At 44.5% G+C, this 20,075-nt stretch overlaps 1 protein-coding gene across 3 annotated transcripts; it reads right to left on the reverse strand.

The window, feature by feature from the left end:
- Nucleotides 1-6,030: 6,030 nt before the first annotated feature.
- Nucleotides 6,031-19,717, reverse strand: KPNA2 (karyopherin subunit alpha 2). 3 transcript variants are annotated; one of them, XM_063617499.1, is made up of 12 exons: nucleotides 18,652-19,291; nucleotides 18,209-18,315; nucleotides 18,016-18,113; nucleotides 17,729-17,866; nucleotides 13,808-13,896; nucleotides 11,909-12,177; nucleotides 11,558-11,652; nucleotides 11,196-11,459; nucleotides 10,169-10,402; nucleotides 9,738-9,920; nucleotides 7,263-7,412; nucleotides 6,031-6,372 (listed from the first exon to the last, which is right to left on the reverse strand). In XM_063617499.1, exons 3-12 carry the CDS (start codon nucleotides 18,088-18,090, stop codon nucleotides 6,280-6,282), a joined length of 1,590 nt encoding a protein of 529 aa, XP_063473569.1. In that variant the 5' UTR covers nucleotides 18,091-18,113; nucleotides 18,209-18,315; nucleotides 18,652-19,291; the 3' UTR covers nucleotides 6,031-6,279. The 3 variants fall into 3 exon arrangements, with proteins under 3 accessions (XP_063473569.1, XP_055099874.1, XP_055099876.1); XM_055243899.2 differs by lacking the exons at nucleotides 18,209-18,315; nucleotides 18,652-19,291 and adding an exon at nucleotides 19,377-19,717; XM_055243901.2 differs by having other exon boundaries at nucleotides 18,209-19,489.
- Nucleotides 19,718-20,075: the final 358 nt, after the last annotated feature.

The raw sequence follows: 20,075 nt of genomic DNA on the forward strand, positions 1-20,075 counted from the left end.
CTAACTTGCTTCTCCCTTGCAGTTTCAGCTGCGTTAGGCAGCCAGCTTCCTTTCCTCTCCACTGTTTGAATTGTTGCTGTGCCGGGGAAAAACTGCAGCTGGTCCACCTAAGAGCTGGCCTCATTTCAACAATAGCCGGGAGGACTGGCATGGGGCTTTCCAAGCTTAATTAGCTCATGTTTGTAAAGTTCCTTAGGAAGCTCAGGCCAGCATGCTATGGGAAGTCCAAGTTACTAGGATTCTCGCCACACTTAAAAAAGGAACATTCCCACATAAAAAGGCTGGTAGAGGCAGAAAAGAGCGCCTCGGAGCATGTGTGTGAATAGCAAAGGGTCCTTGTGAACCACATTTGAGACTGTAAAGAAAGAGAGTAATGCATTCCAACTTTCAGGCCCTCCTCCTATTCTCTAGAGCAGGAAATTATTTAAAGTATTTCCTGAACAGCTGAAGTACGTTAGAAACCTACTAGCATCCTCCACAGTATCTCCAGGAAATGGACACCCAAGAATTTCTTCATAACGAGAAACTATTTGAGCTCTACTGGCCATTTCTACCTGAACAGGTTGGATATGCTCAGCCTGGGACCTGGAGAATACAATCTTCTTAGATCATTTTTGTGTCAAACTTAGCATCCTACAGCAAGAACACGCACTGGAAGAGAATTCCTCTTGTGTATGCACATATATATGAAGAATTCTCTTTTATATATAGTATACATACACATATATTAGTATATATCAACAGAGACAGAGACAGAAAGAATGAAGGACTTTCTTTGTTAGGTAATTTAGCAATGTCAGTAATAGCTTGCTAGTTAGTTATTCCCGCTCAATCTTCGGGTGGGGCAAGAATGAGGTCAGCCTCTTCTGTTTTAGGCAGAATTCTAGAACATGCAACAAAAGGAAAATGCTTGGCCCCATCCCACCTCTAGAGATTTGTTCTCTCCAAGGCCTGCCTATAAATCTCCCAGGGTGGGGTTCCAGAAGCATGGTGCCCCAGCAAGCCAAGTTTGAACCTCCCAAGCAAATCAGCATTGGAATGTTGGTGGGGTCACAGGAGCAAGAGCCATCTGGGAGCCAGCTGTGACTTGGGCTGATTCCCATGGTTTCCTATGAGAAGAGCAAGTATGATCACTACAGCAGAAATACCAAAGAAAAATGGCAATTGTTACCTCCAGAGCAAAGAACAAGGCCTAGAGCAGAGCCGGCTCCTAAAGAGAATGACAGATCTGATTACGCTGGTGAAGGCCAGGCAAGTTCTGTGCTTCCTAACCACAGTCAGAAGCCTTTCCTCCTGCAGCAGCGAAGCTCGGATCCAGAGCTTGGGAAGTGTGGGACTTGCCTGTCTTGAGACCTGGCTGTCAGCAGGAGGATGAGGAGCCAAACACGTCCCATTGTTACCACCCACCCTCTGGGGCTTGCAGGGAAACTGAACTCCTGGCCAAACAAGAGATATAAACCTTTGCCATCTTCCCTTTCCTGGGACAAAGGCACCACAGATTTTTAGTGTGTTTCATCATGCTTTTGGAACGAATGTCAACCAAATGCCATCTTTTAGGGACAGCAGCTAAAACGCCTCTTCAACTGGAGTTCTTTAGTCAAATGGCAGTTACATTCATTGATCTGAGGTCCTAAATTTAGGCTTAGGGAGTGACATTAAAAAAAAAACAAAAGCGGCTGGGTGCAGTGGCTCATGCCTGTAATCCCAGCACTTTGGGAGGCCACGGTGGGCGGATCACAAGGTCAGGAGTTCGAGACCAGCCTGGTCAACATGGTGAAACCCCATCTCTAAAAATATAAAAATTAGCTGGACACGGAGGTGCATGCCTATAATCCCAGCTACTCAGGAGGCTGAGGCAGGAGAATCACTTGAACCCGGGAGGCAGAGGTTGCAGTGAGCCGAGATCATGCCACTGCACTCCAGCCTGGGCGACAGAGCGAGACTCCATCTCCAAAAAAAAAAGCACATTTACAAATGTGTAGAAAATAGGCCGGCTGCATTGGCTCACATCTGTAATCCCAGCACTTTGGGAGGCCGAGGTAGGTGGATCACCTGAGGTCAGGAGTTCAAGACCAGCCTGGTCAACATGGTGAAACTCCGTCTCCTACTAAAAATACAAAAATTAGCCAGGCATGGTGGCTCATGCCTGTAATCCCAGCTATTCGGGAGGCTGAGGTGGGAGAATTGCTTGAACCTGGGAGATGGAAGTTGCAGTGAGCCAAGATTTTGCCACTGCATTCCAGCCTGGGCAACAGAGTGAGACTTTGTCTCAAAAGAAACAAAAAAAGAAAAGAAAAAAGAAAGAAAGAAAGAAAAGAAATGGAAAGGAACTACACTTGAAACTTGTAATATTTTGAAGTAGCTCTACCTTTAAGGGCCTAATTTTCCCCAGGCTATGATCCCCTTTCTTTGAAAAGCACCCACATGTATTTAACAGTAAACTGTGCATACAATTTCAGAGGTTCAGGAGCCCCATAACCTATCTTGGATCTCAGGTTACACAGGTTGAGAATTCTTATTCATGCCAAAATATACAATCCAAAGGTAGAATTTTAGGTTATTAATCTTTGTGGTATTGTTTTTCAAACTTTCTAAAATTAGTATTATTTCTGTAACTAGGAAAATACATTTTAAAGAGTTACCAGAAAGAAAAGGAAGAAAGAAAGAGGAAGGAAGGAAGGAGGGAGAGAGGGAGGGGAGAGAGGGAGAGAAAAAGGAAAGAGAGTGAGAGAGAGATAGAGAAGAAGGGAAGGAAGGAAGGAAGGAAGGGAGAGAGAAAGGAAGGGAAGGGAAGGGAAAGGGATGGAAAAGGGAAGGGAAAGGGAGAGAAAGTAAGGAAAACGAATTAGCTTTGTGTTCCTTAAGTTAATCTTTGCTGAGTGGCTGAGACGTTGGTTGAAAGGATGGGCAAGAACAGAGTAGGGTGACAGTCATTGGTCACCTACAACTTTAGTCTAAGCCAAAGGGTTGAAAGAAACCATCTTGGCTGAGCGTGGTGTCTCATGTCTGTAATCCCAGCACTTTGGGAGGCCCAGGCGGGCGGATCACCTGAGGTCGGGAGTTTGAGACCAGCCTGACCAACATGGAGAAACCCCGTCTCTACTAAAAATACAAAATTAGCCCGGTGTGGTGGCACATGCCTGTAATCCTGGCTACTCGGGAAGCTGAGGCAGGAGAATCTCCTGAACCTGGGAGGCGGAGGTTGCAGTGAGCCGAGATCATGCCATTGCACTCTAGCCTGGGCAACAAGAGCAAAACTCTTATCTCAAAAAAAAAAAGAAAAGAAAAAGACCATCTCATTCATACATGTTTTTCTACATTTGTCCTGTATTTCAACAGTTTTGCTCTTAAAATATGTATTTTTTGCAGCCACAATCAGGAGATGCCTTCTGGATATCATACTTTGACCATTAATTTTAATTTTGAATTGATTCAAAGTTTTCTTATTCATCCAATCTTTCCTCATATTCCCTTGTTTTTATGGATAAGCTTCCAATATTTCTGCCTAAACTTGTTCAAGTTCTAAACATGAGTTTCTTCATAGTAGAAAATATGGCTTTGTGGTTGCTGTCTCAACAGTCAAGTGTTTGCTCATTCAAGAAACTTCATTGACACTAGTATTACGGGCCTATCAGGTATTGATACTGACAAGCTTCCATTACCAAGTTGGACTTTGGTGGTTCAGCCCTGTTCTCATGGCCAATGAGAAGTTAGGTGAGGAGGTGCTCCAATTATTCTGTCCAACAGAATTAAGAGAAAGGGAACCAGTAGGCACAGGAAGACAGCTGGACCTCTCACTGGGATACTGCAAAGGCTAACAGCCAGTCTAGGAACTTAGTCACAGTGGGCCCTCCTTGAGCCAGTTCCACTGTTCAGAGAGCTATGCCAAGCCCCTAAAAGACCTAAAGGCTGACACAATATCTGACTTTTCAGTAGAATCCGATCATTAAGTATATAAACAATCCAGTATGGTGATCTTATGTTGATTTGTATCTGATTGATAAGGGGAAAAAAAAAGAAGAGTAATAACTTAGCCTAGAAGGTAAAATATATCAAAACAAGGGTCTATGTGAGAACAGAAATCTTTGGTGTTAAAAGGTTACAGGCAGCTGGGTGCAGTGGCTCATGCCTGTAATCCCAGCACTTTGGGAAGCTGAGGCAGGAGGATAGCTTGAGGCCAGGAATTTGAGACCAGCCTGGGCAACACAGCGAGACTTTGTTTCTTCAGCTATTACAACTATTCCTGACAACAAAAAGTTTGGAATAGCCATAATACTTATCTGGGATATTTCTATTATGTAGGAATTAGTATCTATACTTTTCTTATTCCAGGCACTTAGCTGCCCTACCAAAAGGTCTTTCACTGACATAATAAAGAGGCAGGATTTGAATTCAGACAGATCTGGCTCTTAAATACTAGTCCATTTCACTGCACCATGCTACCTCCCACAACTAGGATGGGAAGACATTTACGATTGTGAAAAGCCTGGAATGCACGAACTGATCAGTTTAAGAGGGTTCAATGCATACACCTCCTACACAGTGTTATGAAACTGTCCCAAATATTTAGGAGGAACTGAACGTTTACAGACACTAGAATTAGCTTTCAAACTATGCCAACATGTCATTTAACATACAAATGCTCAAAATTAAATTGCACTTCTGCCCTCAAAAAACCCTAGTTGATAGCTTGAGTGTTTCTAACCATCTTTATTAGCTGGGGTTATGAAACTTAAATGGGTGATGTTGCTAAAACACTTTTAACACTTTCCCATGGGGAGTCAGAGGGAGGCTGCATGATTTGGCTGGGTTTTGTTCATCACAATTAGGTCAACAGCCCAATCCCAAAAGAAAGCACCATTAGTGAAATGTCATGTTTCAAAGGCTTTCCAAAATCAGTCCACCGGGTTTTGGCAAGCTCCAGCAAGGGTGGAGAGGGGTAAGGGGCAGCCAGGCCTTAATGGCCTTCTAAACTTGAGTCCTGTATCTGACAAGGTTTCCAATGGCTCGTATGAACAAAACTGACTTTGCTCTTACTGCTGTTATGCAATTAAAGAGGCCAAATGCTAAAATAAAAATCTTACTTCACAATGAGGATTTACAGTAACAAGAAAATTATCCCAAGTTTTTTCTTCAGTGATGATGAAGTAGCTTATTTTTAGCCAAAATGCAATATAGCAATGAAAGAACACTTTGTGAAATGTTTAACACTGATATCTTTTAATGTTACTCTTTTAAGATTATTTCAACAAGCAAAGTAAGTGTTAGCAGTTTTTACTATAGTTGCCAAATGGTATTAGGAATATTAACTTTCCTCCCTTGCTTACAGCAAAAACAAATACAAAAATTAAAGTTATAGGTAAAGATATATTATTTATCAAAGTGGGTTTTTTTTTGAGACAGTCTCGCTCTTGTCACCAAGGTTGGAGTGCAGTGGTGCAATCTCGGCTTACTGCAACCTCCACCGAGTTCAAGCGATTCTCCTGCCTCAGCTTCCTGAGTAACTGGGATTATAGGCTCCCACCACCATGCCTGTAATCCCAGCTAATTTTTTGTATTTTTAGTAGAGACAGGGTTTCACCTGGGCAACAGAGCGAGACTCCATCTCAAAAAGAGTAGTGGCTATCAACCTACACTGTACAGGAGCCCATGGGAATTACATTTTTAAAAAAGACAAGGTGGACCCTCACGCCCCTCATCAATGAAACAGAACTGGGCACTTTCCCAGATGAGGCCCATGTGCAGCCATGATTTACCTTGGAACCCCATTTGGCCTTGAAGTTTGGGAGGAATGAATTCCACTTGTAGCTCCAGGAGAGATTTATGATTAAATTTAAGGTGTTTAGCCCAACTCCCTGGCCAAGGAGACAAGGAGACACTGGCTGAGGGTTTCTAAAAAATTGTATTGGTTCTTCTGTAAAAACTGCAGCCAGGACTACCTCTGGTTAATCCCATCAGTTTGGATGGGTTACCTTTCACTAGCAACATTAAAGGCCCCAAATTAGAAAGCAACACATAGGCACAGTGAAGTCAAGAAAAGGGTGGATTTTAATTTTAGTTTATTTACAGGATGCTGCAAGATATGAAATTCCACATAGAAATAAGAAACCTAGTCAGAGGACAAACTTCATACAGTATGTACAGTTGGAACTGTTCAAGTATAGTTTCGGTGTAAAAAGTGCTACAGTAACAAACCACATTTAAAAAAGTTCTTAGTAGAGAAACAATAAGACAAAATACCAAACATAGTACACAACAAATTTGTCTCAGCCACATGATCTAAAAGTTAAAGGTCCCAGGAGCCCCATCCTGAACTTGGAAGGTGTAGCCTTCAGAGGTAGTTTCTGGCACAACGTTTTGATCTTCCTCTTCCTGGAAATATATTAAAAAATAAACATAAAAATAATATAAGTATTCCAAGCAGCAGCCTACCTAGAAGTCTGTATTTAATCCCTAGGTCTTGATCTGCATATTACACCTTTAATCCTGTATGATATTCTAGTATCTGACATAGGGGAGGGAGAGTCTCAGAAACTTTGCCAATTCTTGAATGCTACTACAGTAACAGAAACAGGCTGAGGTTTTTTTCTTCCCCAACTGTCACTTTTCAATAGGAAAAGACTGTATTAGGCCCAGAGCATGGTGGTGGGTTTGGCCTACTTCTCTATCACCTCCTACAATGACACCCATTAACTTACTCTCAAGATATTCTAAGATTCTCAAGGCTGTTCATTTGAAACTAATCTGGTGGCTTTTAAAATCTCAGTTTAAAAAGATTTTATTGCCGGGCGCGGTGGCTCACGCTTGTAATCCCAGCACTTTGGGAGGCCGAGGCGGGCGGATCACGAGGTCAGGAGATCGAGACCACGGTGAAACTCCGTCTCTACTAAAAATGCAAAAAAATTAGCCGGGCCTGGTGGCGGGCGCCCGTAGTCCCAGCTACTCAGAGAGGCTGAGGCAGGAGAATGGCGTGAACCCGGGAGGCGGAGCTTGCAGTGAGCCGAGATTGCGCCACTGCACTCCAGCCTGGGCGACAGAGCGAGACTCTGTCTCAAAAAAAAAAAAAAAAAAAAAAAAGATTTTATTACCATCAAGACAAACTAGAGGGGCAAATAAGTACATTATGTCCTATGCACACTGATATTTTACTGTATTTAACAAAGATATGAGACTTATTTTTAAAAGTATAAGGGAAAAAAAGGCTCATGGCCTTGAGTTTATATGTTTCCAGGTTGTTATTAATATTAGCATCCATTACTCACCTCTACAGAGAAATACTTCTCAATTAAGCTTAACGAAGCCTTATACACGGACTCATTTTCATGGTTTTGTAGAGCTTCAATTTTGTCTAAGCCTCCACATTCTTCAATCATTATACTAAGTTTCTCAGTTTCACCTAGTTTCTCAGCAGCCTGAAAAAAAAAAAATTCCAAGTTTACTGGCGTATACTCTGGTTTTATTTTAATGAAGAAAACATCGATAATTTGAATATTGATACATCAGGCAGAAATAAACACCTAACAGTTCCTTTATCAAGCCTATCATAGTTTTATGTCCATTTAATATTTTGTTGAAACTCAATGTGATTGGATCTATATCTGCTTTTAGCACTACTTCAACTGGAGCCAAAGATCTTACAATCAGTAGCTCTCAACCTTTTCTATGTATCAAAATCATGTGGGCAACTTTTAAAACAACACTACATTCCAGTTCAATTGGTCTGCTATGGGAACAGGGGCGTATTGTCTTGTAAAACATGCTAGGTCATCACAAGGTGTAGTCAAGGTGTCTAAGGGCAAAGATGGCCTATGGAGTGCTAAACTAAATGTACCCAAACAACGTGTGTTGGTATTAAGGATTTACTGGACATATGGAATGGTATGTAGGTTTTCCTTTAGATTTTCAACTTTAAAGAAATACATAAATATCTATAGATGAAAAAAACAGATTTGCTTTAAAGTAACTTAGGGGATTAGATGAGGGGAATATAAATACTGGCCACATACTGACAAATTATTTATACACAGTAACAGATAGGCCAGCATCCATTATTGGAAGGCTCAACTTTTTTAAGACAGTTTCACTCTCATTGCCCAGGCTGGAGTGCAATGACACCAACTTGGCTCACTGCAACTTCCGCTTCCTGGGTTCAAGCGGTTCTCCTGCCTCAGCCTCCTGAGCAGCTGGAATTACAGGCGCCCGCCACCATGCCCGGCTAATTTTTTGTATTGTTAGTAGAGACAGGCTTTCACTACATTGGCCAGGCTGGTCTCAAACTCCTGACCTTGGCCGGGCGCGGTGGCTCACGCTTGTAATCCCAGCACTTTGGGAGGCCGAGGAGGGCAGATCACGAGGTCAGGAGATCAAGACCACGGTGAAACCCCATCTCTACTAAAAATACAAAAAAAATTAGCCGGGCATGGTGGCGGGCGCCTGTAGTCCCAGCTACTCAGAGAGGCTGAGGCAGGAGAATGGCGTGAACCCAGGAGGCGGAGCTTGCAGTGAGCCGAGATCGCGCCACTGCACTCCAGCCTGGGCAACAGAGCGAGACTCCGTCTCAAAAAAAAAAAAAAAAAGAAAACTCCTGACCTCGTGATCTGCCCGCCTCGGCCACCCAAAGTGCTGGGATTACAGGTGTGAGCTACGCGCCCAGCCTGTAGGCTCAACTTCTGTATGTAAAAATCTCTATAATCCGGCCGGGCGCGGTGGCTCACGCCTGTAATCCCAGCACTTTGGGAGGCCGAGGCGGGCGGATCACGAGGTCAGGAGATCAAGACCATCCTGGCTAACACGGTGAAACCCAGTCTCTGCTAAAAAATACAAAAAAATTAGCTGGGCGAGGTGGTGGGCGCCTGTAGTCCCAGCTACGCGGGAGGCTGAGGCAGGAGAATGGCGTGAACCCCGGGGGACGGAGCCTGCAGTGAGCCGAGATCGCGCCACTGCACTCCAGCCTGGGTGAAAGAGCGAGACTCCGTCTCAAAAAAAAAAAAAAAAAAAAAAATCTCTATAATCCAAACTCGATGAGTAGGACTTACCTACCACCAATCACTATGGCAAAGTGCCATATGCTGGTGTGCTTGGAGCAATTAGGGATAGGACCAGAAGAAAAATGAAAGTTGTTCAATTTTTTTTTTTTTTTCAGGGACAGTTTCACTCTTCCACCCAGGCTGGAGTGAAGTGACACGATCTCAGCTCACTGCAACCTCTGCCCCCCGCCCAGGGTTCAAGCGATTCTCCTGCCTCAGCCTTCCGAGTAGCTGGGATTATAGGCACCCACCACCACACATGGCTAATTTTTGCATTTTTAGCAGAGACAGGGTTTCGCCATGTTGGCCAGGCTGGTCTCGAACTCGACCTCAGGTGATCCACCCACCTCGGACTTCCAAAGTGCTGTGATTACAGGAATGAGCCACAGTGCCTGGCCAAGTCATTCAAATTTAATTTCACCAAAATTCGGTATGAAATTGGGAAATTAAATCAACCCAGTAAACAGGTGTGATGAGTCCACATAAGTGCCTGACTTCGATTCAGGTCACATCATCCACTTGTCATCTCTTTTATATCTTTTATAATGCCTGCCACATTTTTAATCAAAAGTGTGGCCCACATAAACAGGCTTTCTGATTCTGTGGCTTACTAGTGAGTAAACTTACAACAGCTGCCCTCCCCCAGGTCTAAATAGTAAACTGATTATTATCAAGTCCAAATTCAAACAAAGCCACCTTGATAGGACTTACCTGAAAGATATTTGAAATGGCATCCAGGATAACCAGAATAATCTTGGTATCTTTTGCAGTTAAGAGGTTCATCAACGGTTCTATTATGCCACAATGAACAAGGTACACAATCTGTTCAACTGTTCCACCACTGGTATAGTTGGTCACGGCCCATACAGCTTCCTTTTGAGTCTTAAAATCTGCCTATTAAACATAAGGAAATGGTTTTATTTCAGAAAATTGCAAGAATAAGATTCCAAGAGTACTTTTTCACAAAAACAATGACTGAAAGTACCAAGATTCTATCCAACCTTAAGTGAAAGGGGTTACTGGGTATTTTTCAGCAAAGGACTCCTAGTAGAACCCATGATTCCTACACATGAAAAAGCTTATCAAGCACAGCTTTCTATAAATACTAAAAATGACTTGATTAAATCCTAAGACTTCATTACCTTAGAGAGAACACTGACAAGGAATGGGACTAATCCATGATTCACAACTTGCTGTATCTGGTCCTGACGGCCAGCTGTGATGTTTGACATTGTCCACGTAGCTTCCTTCTGAATGTTAGTTTTGGGGTTGGTGAGCAGGCTGGGAAAGACAGCGAGTGCTCCTGCATCAATCACAACCTGAGTCTGTTCATCTGTACCAGTGACAATATTCCCTATGGCTCTTAGTGCAGGAGTCTGGAAAAAAAAAAAATGTTGGTGCTGGTTATTTTTTTCCCAGCACTTCAGAAATTCTATACCCTAAAAGTTTTAACAAGAGGCCCATCATGGCCTGAAATAGGCAATATTTCAATATTACTATCAACTGATTATGCTTTTTTTTTTTTTTTTTTTGAGACAGGAGTCTTGCTCTTGTCACCCAGGCTGGAGTGCAATGGCACGATCTCCGCTCACGGCAGCCTCTGCCTCCCGGATTCAAGCAATTTTCCTGCCTTAGCCTCCCGAGTAGTTGGCATTACAGATGCGTGCCACCACATCCAGATAATTTCTTTGTATTTTTAGTAGAGATGGGCTTTCACCATGTTGGCCAGCCTGGTCTCAAACTCCTGAACTCAAGTGATCCACCCGCTTCGGCCTCCCAAAGTCCTGGGATTATACAGGCGTGAGCCACCGCGCCCAGCCCTGATCATGCTTCTTATACTTAGGTCTTTTTTTTTTTTGAGACAGTCTCGCTGTCACCCAGGCTGGAGTGCAGTGGCGCCATCTTGGCTCATTGCAGGCTCTGACCCCCAGGTTCACACCATTCTCCTGCCTCAGCCTCCCGAGTAACTGGGACTACAGGCGCCCGCCATCTCGCCCAGCTAATTTTTTGTATTTTTAGTAGAGACGGGGTTTCACTGTATTAGCCAGGATGGTCTCGATCTCCTGACCTCGTGATCCGCCCGCCTCGGCCTCCCAAAGTGCTGGGATTACAGGCGTGAGCCACTGCGCCCGGCCTACTTAGGTCTTAATCTACAAGTAAATAACTTACCACAATTGGCAATTCAGAAGCTCCTAGAAGCTTCACAAGTTGGGGCACAACTCCTGTTTTCACGACCATGTCAATTCGTTCATTTGGACCATCAGTAAGGTAGGAAATAGCCCAGCAGGTATCTGCTAATACTTCTGGATCATCATGATGCAGGAGCCGAACTAAGGTAGGAAGAATCTGCTCAACAGCATCTATCGGGGGTACAGGATTCTTGTTGCGGCAAAGATTTGAAAGTGTCCAGGTAAGATTACGTAAGTAGCCACACTGGGGGAAAAAATAGGCAATGAGAGGTTCTGTCTTTTGAGAAGATGGGGGAAATTATAATGAAGAAGTGAGTAACTTTACTCATGTTAGTAACTTACTGCTAAAGATGACATATCAGGAACTGCAAGGAGAGCCAACAGTGGGTCAACTGCACCGTACTTAATAACCAAGTCTCGGAACACTGAGCCATCACCTGAAAAAAAAGGCAAGATTAATTTTATTACCTTGTCCAACACCATCAATGTTCAGTGACTGAATGCACCAGCAAAAACTCCCAAACTTACTTAGATGCCCCTCTGCTGCCTTTGTAAAGACGACGCTTTCATTCCTAGTAAGGGCTTGAAAGCAAGCTCAAAACTTGACAAAGTTGCTATTACTTATAACAAGGCCTTTCTTCCAACTCATTACGCTTAGATACATTCAGTCAAAAGAACTTCAAGTCCAAGTACCTGCAATGTTTCCTAGAGCCCAGACAGCTTGTTCACTGATGTGAGCATGGGGAGATGCCAATAGAGAAATGAATGCTGGGATGGCACCTCCATCTACCACAGCCTTGGTTTGTTCTGATGTCCCAGAAGCAATGTTAGTGAGTGCCCAAGCAGATTCAAACTGAATGGGACTACAATCAGTTCTGCCCAAGAAGGACACAAATTTCGGAATCAAACCAGCCCTGATTATGTTGTCTATGGGGGGCTGTTTTTCTCTGGAAAGTAGTTTCCTAAAGGGGAACAAAAAGAGAAATAAAAGTTGACAGTGATTAACAAAAGGAGTTTGTATAAAAACCAATTTAAAATGCAATTCAAGAGTTTAGAACTTCAGACAGCCTTTTAAGTAAATCATTAAATGCTGAGACATTCTGGAACCTAAGAGAAGCTGAACAGATTACTTGTATGGTTCCATATATGTGGTATAATTAACTACCATTTTTCCAGAAATTAATGTAGATTACCCTCCTCTCCATCCCTGCAGAAATCTACTACAGATCTTGTCACTTTTTAAAAAAACTTTTCACATTCTGACAGGGTTATACTCTCACTGAATTTGTTCTCCCTGATAGCTGTGGTTAAGCACATTTTGTTTTTTTGAGATAGGATCTCACTCCACCCAGGCTAGAGTGCAGTGCCACGATCACAGCTCACTGCAGCCTTGACCTCCTGGGCTCAAGTGATCCTCCCACCTCAGCCTCCTTAGTAGCTGGGACGACAAGTGCGCACCACCACACCCAGGTAATTTTATTATTTTTTGAGACAGAGTCTTGCTCTGTCGCCATGCTGGAGTGCAGTGGCAAGATCTCAGCTCACTACAACCTCCGCCTCCTGGGTTCAAGCGATTATTGTGCCTGAGCCTCCCGAACACCTGAGATTACAGGCATGTGCCACCACACCCAGCTAATACTTTATTTTGTAGAAACTGGGTCTCACCATGTTGCCCAGGCTGGTCTCAAACTCCTGGGCTCAAGTAACCGACCCCTTGGCCTCCCAAAGTGCTGGGATTATAGGCATGAGCCACAACGCCCAGCCTAGAACTTTTTAATGATAATTTACCATTGAAATTTGTTCTTGCCGGGCGCGGTGGCTCACGCTTGTAATCCCAGCACTTTGGGAGGCCGAGGCGGGCGGATCACGAGGTCAGGAGATCGAGACCACGGTGAAACCCCGTCTCTACTAAAAAATACAAAAAATTAGCCGGGCGCGGTGGCGGGCGCCTGTAGTCCCAGCTACTCGGAGGCTGAGGCAGGAGAATGGCGTGAACCCGGGAGGCGGAGCTTGCAGTGAGCCGGGATTGCGCCACTGCACTCCAGCCCGGGCGACAGAGCGAGACTCTGTCTCAAAAAAAAAAAAAAAAAAAAAAAAAAGAAATTTGTTCTTCTGCACACTGTCAAGCTATAGAACTTATTAATCCTTTCTATTATATCATAAATATCCATGTATGGTAGGAGGTAAAGGTCAAATTATACTTATCTCCTAAATGGATCTATCATTCTAAATGCATGTCTCAATCCCACTTACTATTTATTTCTTCCTTCCCCTGCCAGTGACTTGAAACATTACTTTGGTAAAAACTTTATGGGCAGGTGCAATGGAACACACCTGCGATCCCAGCACTTCAGGAGGCTGAGGTCAGAGGACTGCTTGAACTTAGGCATTCAAGGCCAGCCTGGGCAAAATAGCAAGGCCTCCCCTCTCAAAAAAATTAATAAATAAAAAATACTATTTGGCTTGTGGCTGGCTGGCCTAATCTTTCCTTGCACTATCTGTCTGTCCCTTCCTGCCCCCACCCCACCCCCCCCAAAAAATCTAAAAACACAAATTTCTTAGGCCACCCTCGCTATCACAGACAAGACTTACCTGGCAGCTTGAGTAGCTTGGAGCTGATTTTCCACATTGCTGCTATTTATGCCTTTGACAATGTCATCAACAGACCAATTTACAGTGCCCTAGAAGAAAAGTGAAACTTTGCACATTATCATTAAGATTAAATACAAACAATAAAATCCACACTTACTTGTGAAGGCAAGTGTAAACATCGTTAGGCTTATAGCCAGCTACTAAATATTTAGCCCTACATTTAATTTTGCCTGTTAAATATTCATTATTTTATATGTAGAACAGTTTCCAAACTTGGTGTCATGACTCACTGGAGTCTGAGGTTATGGAGTATCCAAGTGTTTTGTCGCTAAAAAAGGCAGCTTTGAACAATTTTAAAAAACGAATGAGAAGGACAGGCATGGTGGCTCACACCTGTAGGCCTAGCACTTTGGGAGGCTCAGGAGGGAGGATGGCTTGAGCTCAGGTGAGACCAGCGTGAGCAACACAGTGAGACCTCCCAACAAAAAAATTTAAAAAAAAAATGATCCAGGCGTGGTGGTGTTTGCCTGCCGCCATCCAAGTCCTTATCTCAAGAATCAGAGCAGACTGAAGATTATTTCTACATTAGTCTCAATCACTTGCATTCTGATATACTTTGAGGGAGAAAGACATGAAGTCATAGGCAACATTCTGAGGATTTTTTTTTTTTTTTTTTTGAGACAGAGTTTCACTCGATCCCCAGGCTGGAGTGCAGTGGCATGATCTTGGCTCACCACAACCTCCACCTCCTGGGTTCAAGCGATTCTCCTGCCTCAGCCTCCCAAGTACCTGAGATTATAGGCATGCGCCACCACGCCTGGCTAATTTATTTTTGTATTTTTAGTAGAGACGGGGTTTCTCCATGTCTGTCAGGCTGGTCTCCAACTGCCAACCTCAGGTGATCCACCCGCCTCAGCCTCCCAAAGTGCTGGAATTACAGGCATGAGCCACCATGCCCGACTTTTTTTTTTTTTTTTTTTTTGAGACGGAGTTTGCTCTTCTTGCCCAGGCTGGAGTGCAGTGGCGTGATCTCAGCTCATCACCACCTCTGCCTCCCGGGTTCAAGCGATTCTCCTGCCTCAGCCTCCTGAGTAGCTGGGATTACAGGTATGCGCCACGATGCCCAGCTAATTTTGTATTTTTAGTAGAGATGGAGTTTCTCCATGTTGGTCAGGCTGGTCTCAAACTCCCGATCACAGGTGATCCACCTGCCTCGGCCTCCCAAAGTGCTGGGATTACAGGGGTGAGCCACCATGTCCGGCCGAGGATTTTCGTATCTAATTTTATAATCTATGTATTTCCATGGTTAAGTGTTGCTGCAAATATAAATGTTTTGCGTTTGGCTGGGCAAAGTGGCTCACACCTGTAATCTCAGCACTTTGGGAGGCCAAGGCAGGTGGATCCACTGAGGTCAGGAGTTCAAGACCAGACTGGGAAACATAGTGAATCCCCATGTCTACTAAAAATGCAAAAATTAGCTGGACGTGGTGGTGATCCCCTATGATCCCAGCTACTTGGGAGGCTGAGGCAGGAGAGTCACTTGAACCCAGGAGATGGAGGCTGCAGTCAGCCAAGATCGCACCACTGCACTCCAGCCTGGGCAACAGATCAAGACCCGTTTCCCCACCCCCACAAAAAAAAAAATGTTTTATGTTGTGAATCATAGTAGAAAGGAGGTTTGAGAACCAATGCTACCCATAATTCAAAAAGCCAGTATCCCTGTCTCTCCAGGAGCTTGACACTTAACAGAGAAAATGTGACAAGGAGACGAACAGCATAAAACAAGTGGTAAATAAATGAGTTACACAGCATTTACTCCCCATTTTGGGTGCAGAATCAGGGCGCTAGAGAATCCTGAGAAAGGAGTGTCTTTCCTACTAGGCTAAGGAGTGCTATAAGGAGAAGATGAGCTTTAAGTATTAGTACCCTAGAATAGAACGTAGGTAGTATTCAATGAAAAAAAAAAAAAGATAAACGTGGAGTGCTAAAGGAAGCATAACGTGGCTGGGCGCGGTGGCTCACACCTATAATCCCAGAACTTTGGAAGGCCAAGGCAGGCAGATCACCTGAGGTCAGGAGTTCGAGACCAGCCTGACCAACATGGCAAAACCCCATCTCTACTAAAAAAAAAAAAAACAAAAATTAGCTGGGCATGGTGGCACGTGCCTGTAATCCCAACTACTCCAGAGGCTGAGGCACAAGTATCGCTTGAACGCAGAAGTGAATGTTATGGTGAGCCAAGATGGCACCTTGCACTCCAGCCTGGGCAACAAAGCAAGGCTTTGTCTCAAAACAAAAAGGAAGCATATTGTGAGAAAAAGATGTAGGAAAGGGCCCAGATGAAAGATAAATTTGAAAATCTAAATTAAGTCTACTTTATGGAAGGCCTTCATAGAGTAGGGATTTTTTAGAGACAGGGTCTCACTGTCAGCCAGCATAGAGTGCAGTGGTGCAATCACAGCTCACTGCAGCCTCAAAATCCTGAGCTCAAGTGATTCTTCTGTCTCAGCCCCCTGAATACCTAGGACTAAAGGCCGGTGCCACTCCGTCCAGCTAACTTTACTTTTTATAGAGACAAGGTCTTGCTATGTTGCCTAGACTGGGCTCAAACTCCTGGCCTCCAGTGATCCTCCCATTTCAGCTTCCCAAAGTGTTGGAATTACAGGCATGAACCACCATGCCCAGGTGGAGTATGGATTTATTTTTATTTTTTTTCCTTGAGACAGAGTTTCCCTCTTGTTGCCCAGGCTGGAGTGCAATGGCATGATCTTGGCTCACTGCAACCTCCGCCTCCCAGGTTCAAGCAATTTGGAGTATGGATTTTAAGGAGAGAAAACACATGTCTAAAGCAGTACTTTAGGAAAAATTTCAGAAAATAGTATATGGCACAAAGAAGGATATGATAAATTAGGAGGCTACTGTAAATATTTCAGAAGTCCTGAACAAAGCTGGTGACAAATACAAAAAAAAAACCCGAGAATACCAAAAAAGGCAGAAATAAACCAAAAACGGGAAAGGCCTGGTGGCTCACGCCTGTAATCCCAGCACTTTTGGAGGCCAAGGCAGGCATATCACGAGGTCGTGAGTTCAAGACTAGCCTGGCCAACATGGTGAAACCCCACCACTACTAAAAATACAAAAACAGGCCGGGCAGTGGCTCACGCCTGTAATCCCAGCACTTTGGGAGGCCGAGGCGGGTGGACCATGAGGTCAGGAAATCGAGACCATCCTGGCCAACATGTTGAAACCCCGTCTCTACTAAAAATACAAAAAAATTAGCCGGACAGGGTGCAGGCGCCTGTAGTCCCAGCTACTTAGGAGGCTGAGGCAGGAGAACGGCGTGAACCCGGGAGATGGAGCTTGCAGTGAGCGGACATCGCCCCACTGCACGCTAGCCTGGGCGACAGAGCAAAACTCTGTCCCAAAAAAACAAAAACAAAAAAATACAAAAACTAGCCAAGCGTGGTGATGCGTGCCCGTAATCCCAGCTACTCAGGAGGCTGTGGCAGGAGAATTGCTTGAACCCATGAGGCGGAGGTTGCAGTGAGCTGAGATTGTGCCACTGCACTCCAGCCTGAGCAACAGAGCAAGACTCCATCTTGGGGGAAAAAAAAAAAAGAAGAGATAAATCAGAAACTGGTTGGCTCTGGACACACTGGTCAGGTCAAGGTACCCTGCTAGTAGCTAGAAATGCAGGGAAGTCTGAAGGAAGGTCAGAGCTAAAGGAAAACCCTAAATCAGCTTCAGTGGATTATAGAAGGCAGGAAAGAAGACAATTACTAATTGCGAACAGAGAAAAAGATCTTCACAGATAGTTAAAACCGTAAGACTAGAAATGTTAAGTTTACTTGAATTTCTAAGAAAAGTCCCTATTGATTTTCTGGATTTCATGTAACTCATAAACTAAAATACATTTTTTACCTGGTTGTTGCGGTTTTCCTGCAGCGGAGAAGTAGCATCATCAGGAAATGAGCTTACATTTCTCCTCTTCAGCATCTGGTCATCCTTCTTAGCTTTCCTCAGCTCCACATTGACCTCTATTCTGCGACGCCTCATTTCCTTGAGAAAAGATAACATGCCGTTTCACCTATCACACCAGTTTTTGTTGCTAAGTGAGGGCATTTTAAAAAAAATCCCTAAGTTTTCACCCCTTTCCAAATGTCTTCCCATTTAAATACCACCACAGGAAAGCAACAGAAGGTACTCACTGTACTGTCTTTTCCCTTGTTCTTGAATCTGTGAAGACGGGCAGCTGGTGTATTAGCATTCTCATTGGTGGACATGGTTATGAGACAAAGGGAGAAAGCTAAAAGATGGGGGAAGAGAGAAATATTTCCTTTATCATTTTCCTTTGTCAATAATAATACCAAATAAGAATTGAATTATCAAGCATCTACACACCTGTATACTAGAGGGGGGATCATCATGTTTTCAGCACTATGAAATAGCTTTACCCAAAGGGGAACTGTCCCCCTTCCCTCTGAAGGGCTGAGACTTCCTGGAGAGGGCTGTCCATCAGAAATAGAATGCAAGCTATATAAATTGAAACTTCCTAGTAGCCATATTTTTAAAAAGGCGAAAAGAAACAAGTGAAACTAATTTTAATAATGTATTTTACTTAACCCAACATTTCCAAATAGTATTTCAACATGTTATCAATATATATAACTGACATCTTTTACATTCTTTTTCCATACTCTTTGAAATCTTTTGTGTACTTTAAGCTTACAGCGTATTTCAATTTGGACTAGCCAATGTGTCCACCGTTTCTGACAGCCTGGTTCAATACTCCAGAGTCCCTAATAGTTAATTCAAGACAAAGTAGGGGAACCAAGTTAACTTACAGCTAAAAATTATGTGCCAGGGCAATAAATTCAGATTCTCAGGAGGCTCTCCCTATTTTACTGTCTTTACTTGGCCAAAATAGGTGCAGACTCGAAAATTAAATAAAAATTTGCTTCATCATTACATTATGGTCAACATTAAAAATGCAGTGCCGCATCTCGCATATTTGATTTGCATTTCCAGAGACTAGGAGTGAATGCACTTAATTAGGATGACATCAGCTATGCGTCATTCAGAAGATGACAAAAGTCAAAGCCCTCCTTACAATTTGCTATCTTTGCTTTCATTACGCTCCCCTACGACTTGGTGGCACAGCCACCCCGGGGCCTAGTTGTCAGAGACGGTGCTCCCAACTCCCACCCCCAGCCCCTGCCCCTACGCCGGGGAAGATGCAACGAGAAAGGGGGAGGCGAGGCCAGGGCCGCCACGAGCCCTCCCGGGACGTTAGCCCTCAGGCCTGGCTCGCTCCGATTCTCCCGGCCGCGACGCGTTAAGGCCTCCGCTGCCGTTTGCAGAGCGTCGGCGCCCTAAACCCGCAGACCCCGCGAAACTCAGCCGCCTGGTCAATGAACGTCGCCCCCAAGGCCTAGTCAACGCGGGAGGCAGAGCCAGGCTCCGCGTGGACCCGGGGCCTCCCTCCCCCCACCCAAAAGGCGAACGCCGCCCGCGGGCAAGCCGTTAGCGCTCGGGCCGGGCCGGGCCAGGCCGCCGTCTGAGTCTGTACCTGCGAAGCGGGCCTGGGCTTCCACGGGAGGCGATGCGGGGAGGATCAGCGGCTGTGGGTCGACTGCACTCAAACCGTCCACCTCGACTCAGCTCAAAGACCTTGTGGCTCGTGCAGCCGGCCGGCGCGATTTAAATTTCCCGGTGACTCCGCATTCCGATTGGCTGGTTCGAGCCTAAGCTGTGTGCCCATTGGTGGATTTGAAAAACACGTTGGGAGGGGAGGGAGTCATAGGGCTTGGGGGCGAGTGGCGGCGGGGGGGCGGGAAGGAGGATGGCATCGCGAGATGAGGGAGCGGTCGGGCGGTGAGGGAGAGGCTGGGTGGTCCCTGAGCGCCTGGCGGGGCGGAGAAGGATGACTCCAGATCCCGTCAAGCAGCGCGAAGGGGCGGTTCCCTGGGCCGTTCGTGTTTCCATAGGGTTGAAGCATGCATGGTCTCTGGGCGTTTTACTGGGCGACAGCCTTAAACGAATACCACAAAATGATTCTCAAAGTCATTATTTTAAAAAAAAACTTTGTTGTTGATCTTCATGAAAATAAAAAGATTCTAATTAGTAAATAAGTAATCTTTATAGAAAAACATTGCTTTGCATTTTTTTCCTATTATGTCACCCAAAGTACTCGGCGGGGGTTTCTGGCCACTATGGGAGGGAAGATTTGTGTTACATTTTTTAGTTTAGTTTTTTTTTTTAATTGCGT

Source organism: Symphalangus syndactylus, chromosome 14, assembly GCF_028878055.3.
Source record: "Symphalangus syndactylus isolate Jambi chromosome 14, NHGRI_mSymSyn1-v2.1_pri, whole genome shotgun sequence".
Taxonomy (NCBI): domain Eukaryota; kingdom Metazoa; phylum Chordata; class Mammalia; order Primates; family Hylobatidae; genus Symphalangus; species Symphalangus syndactylus.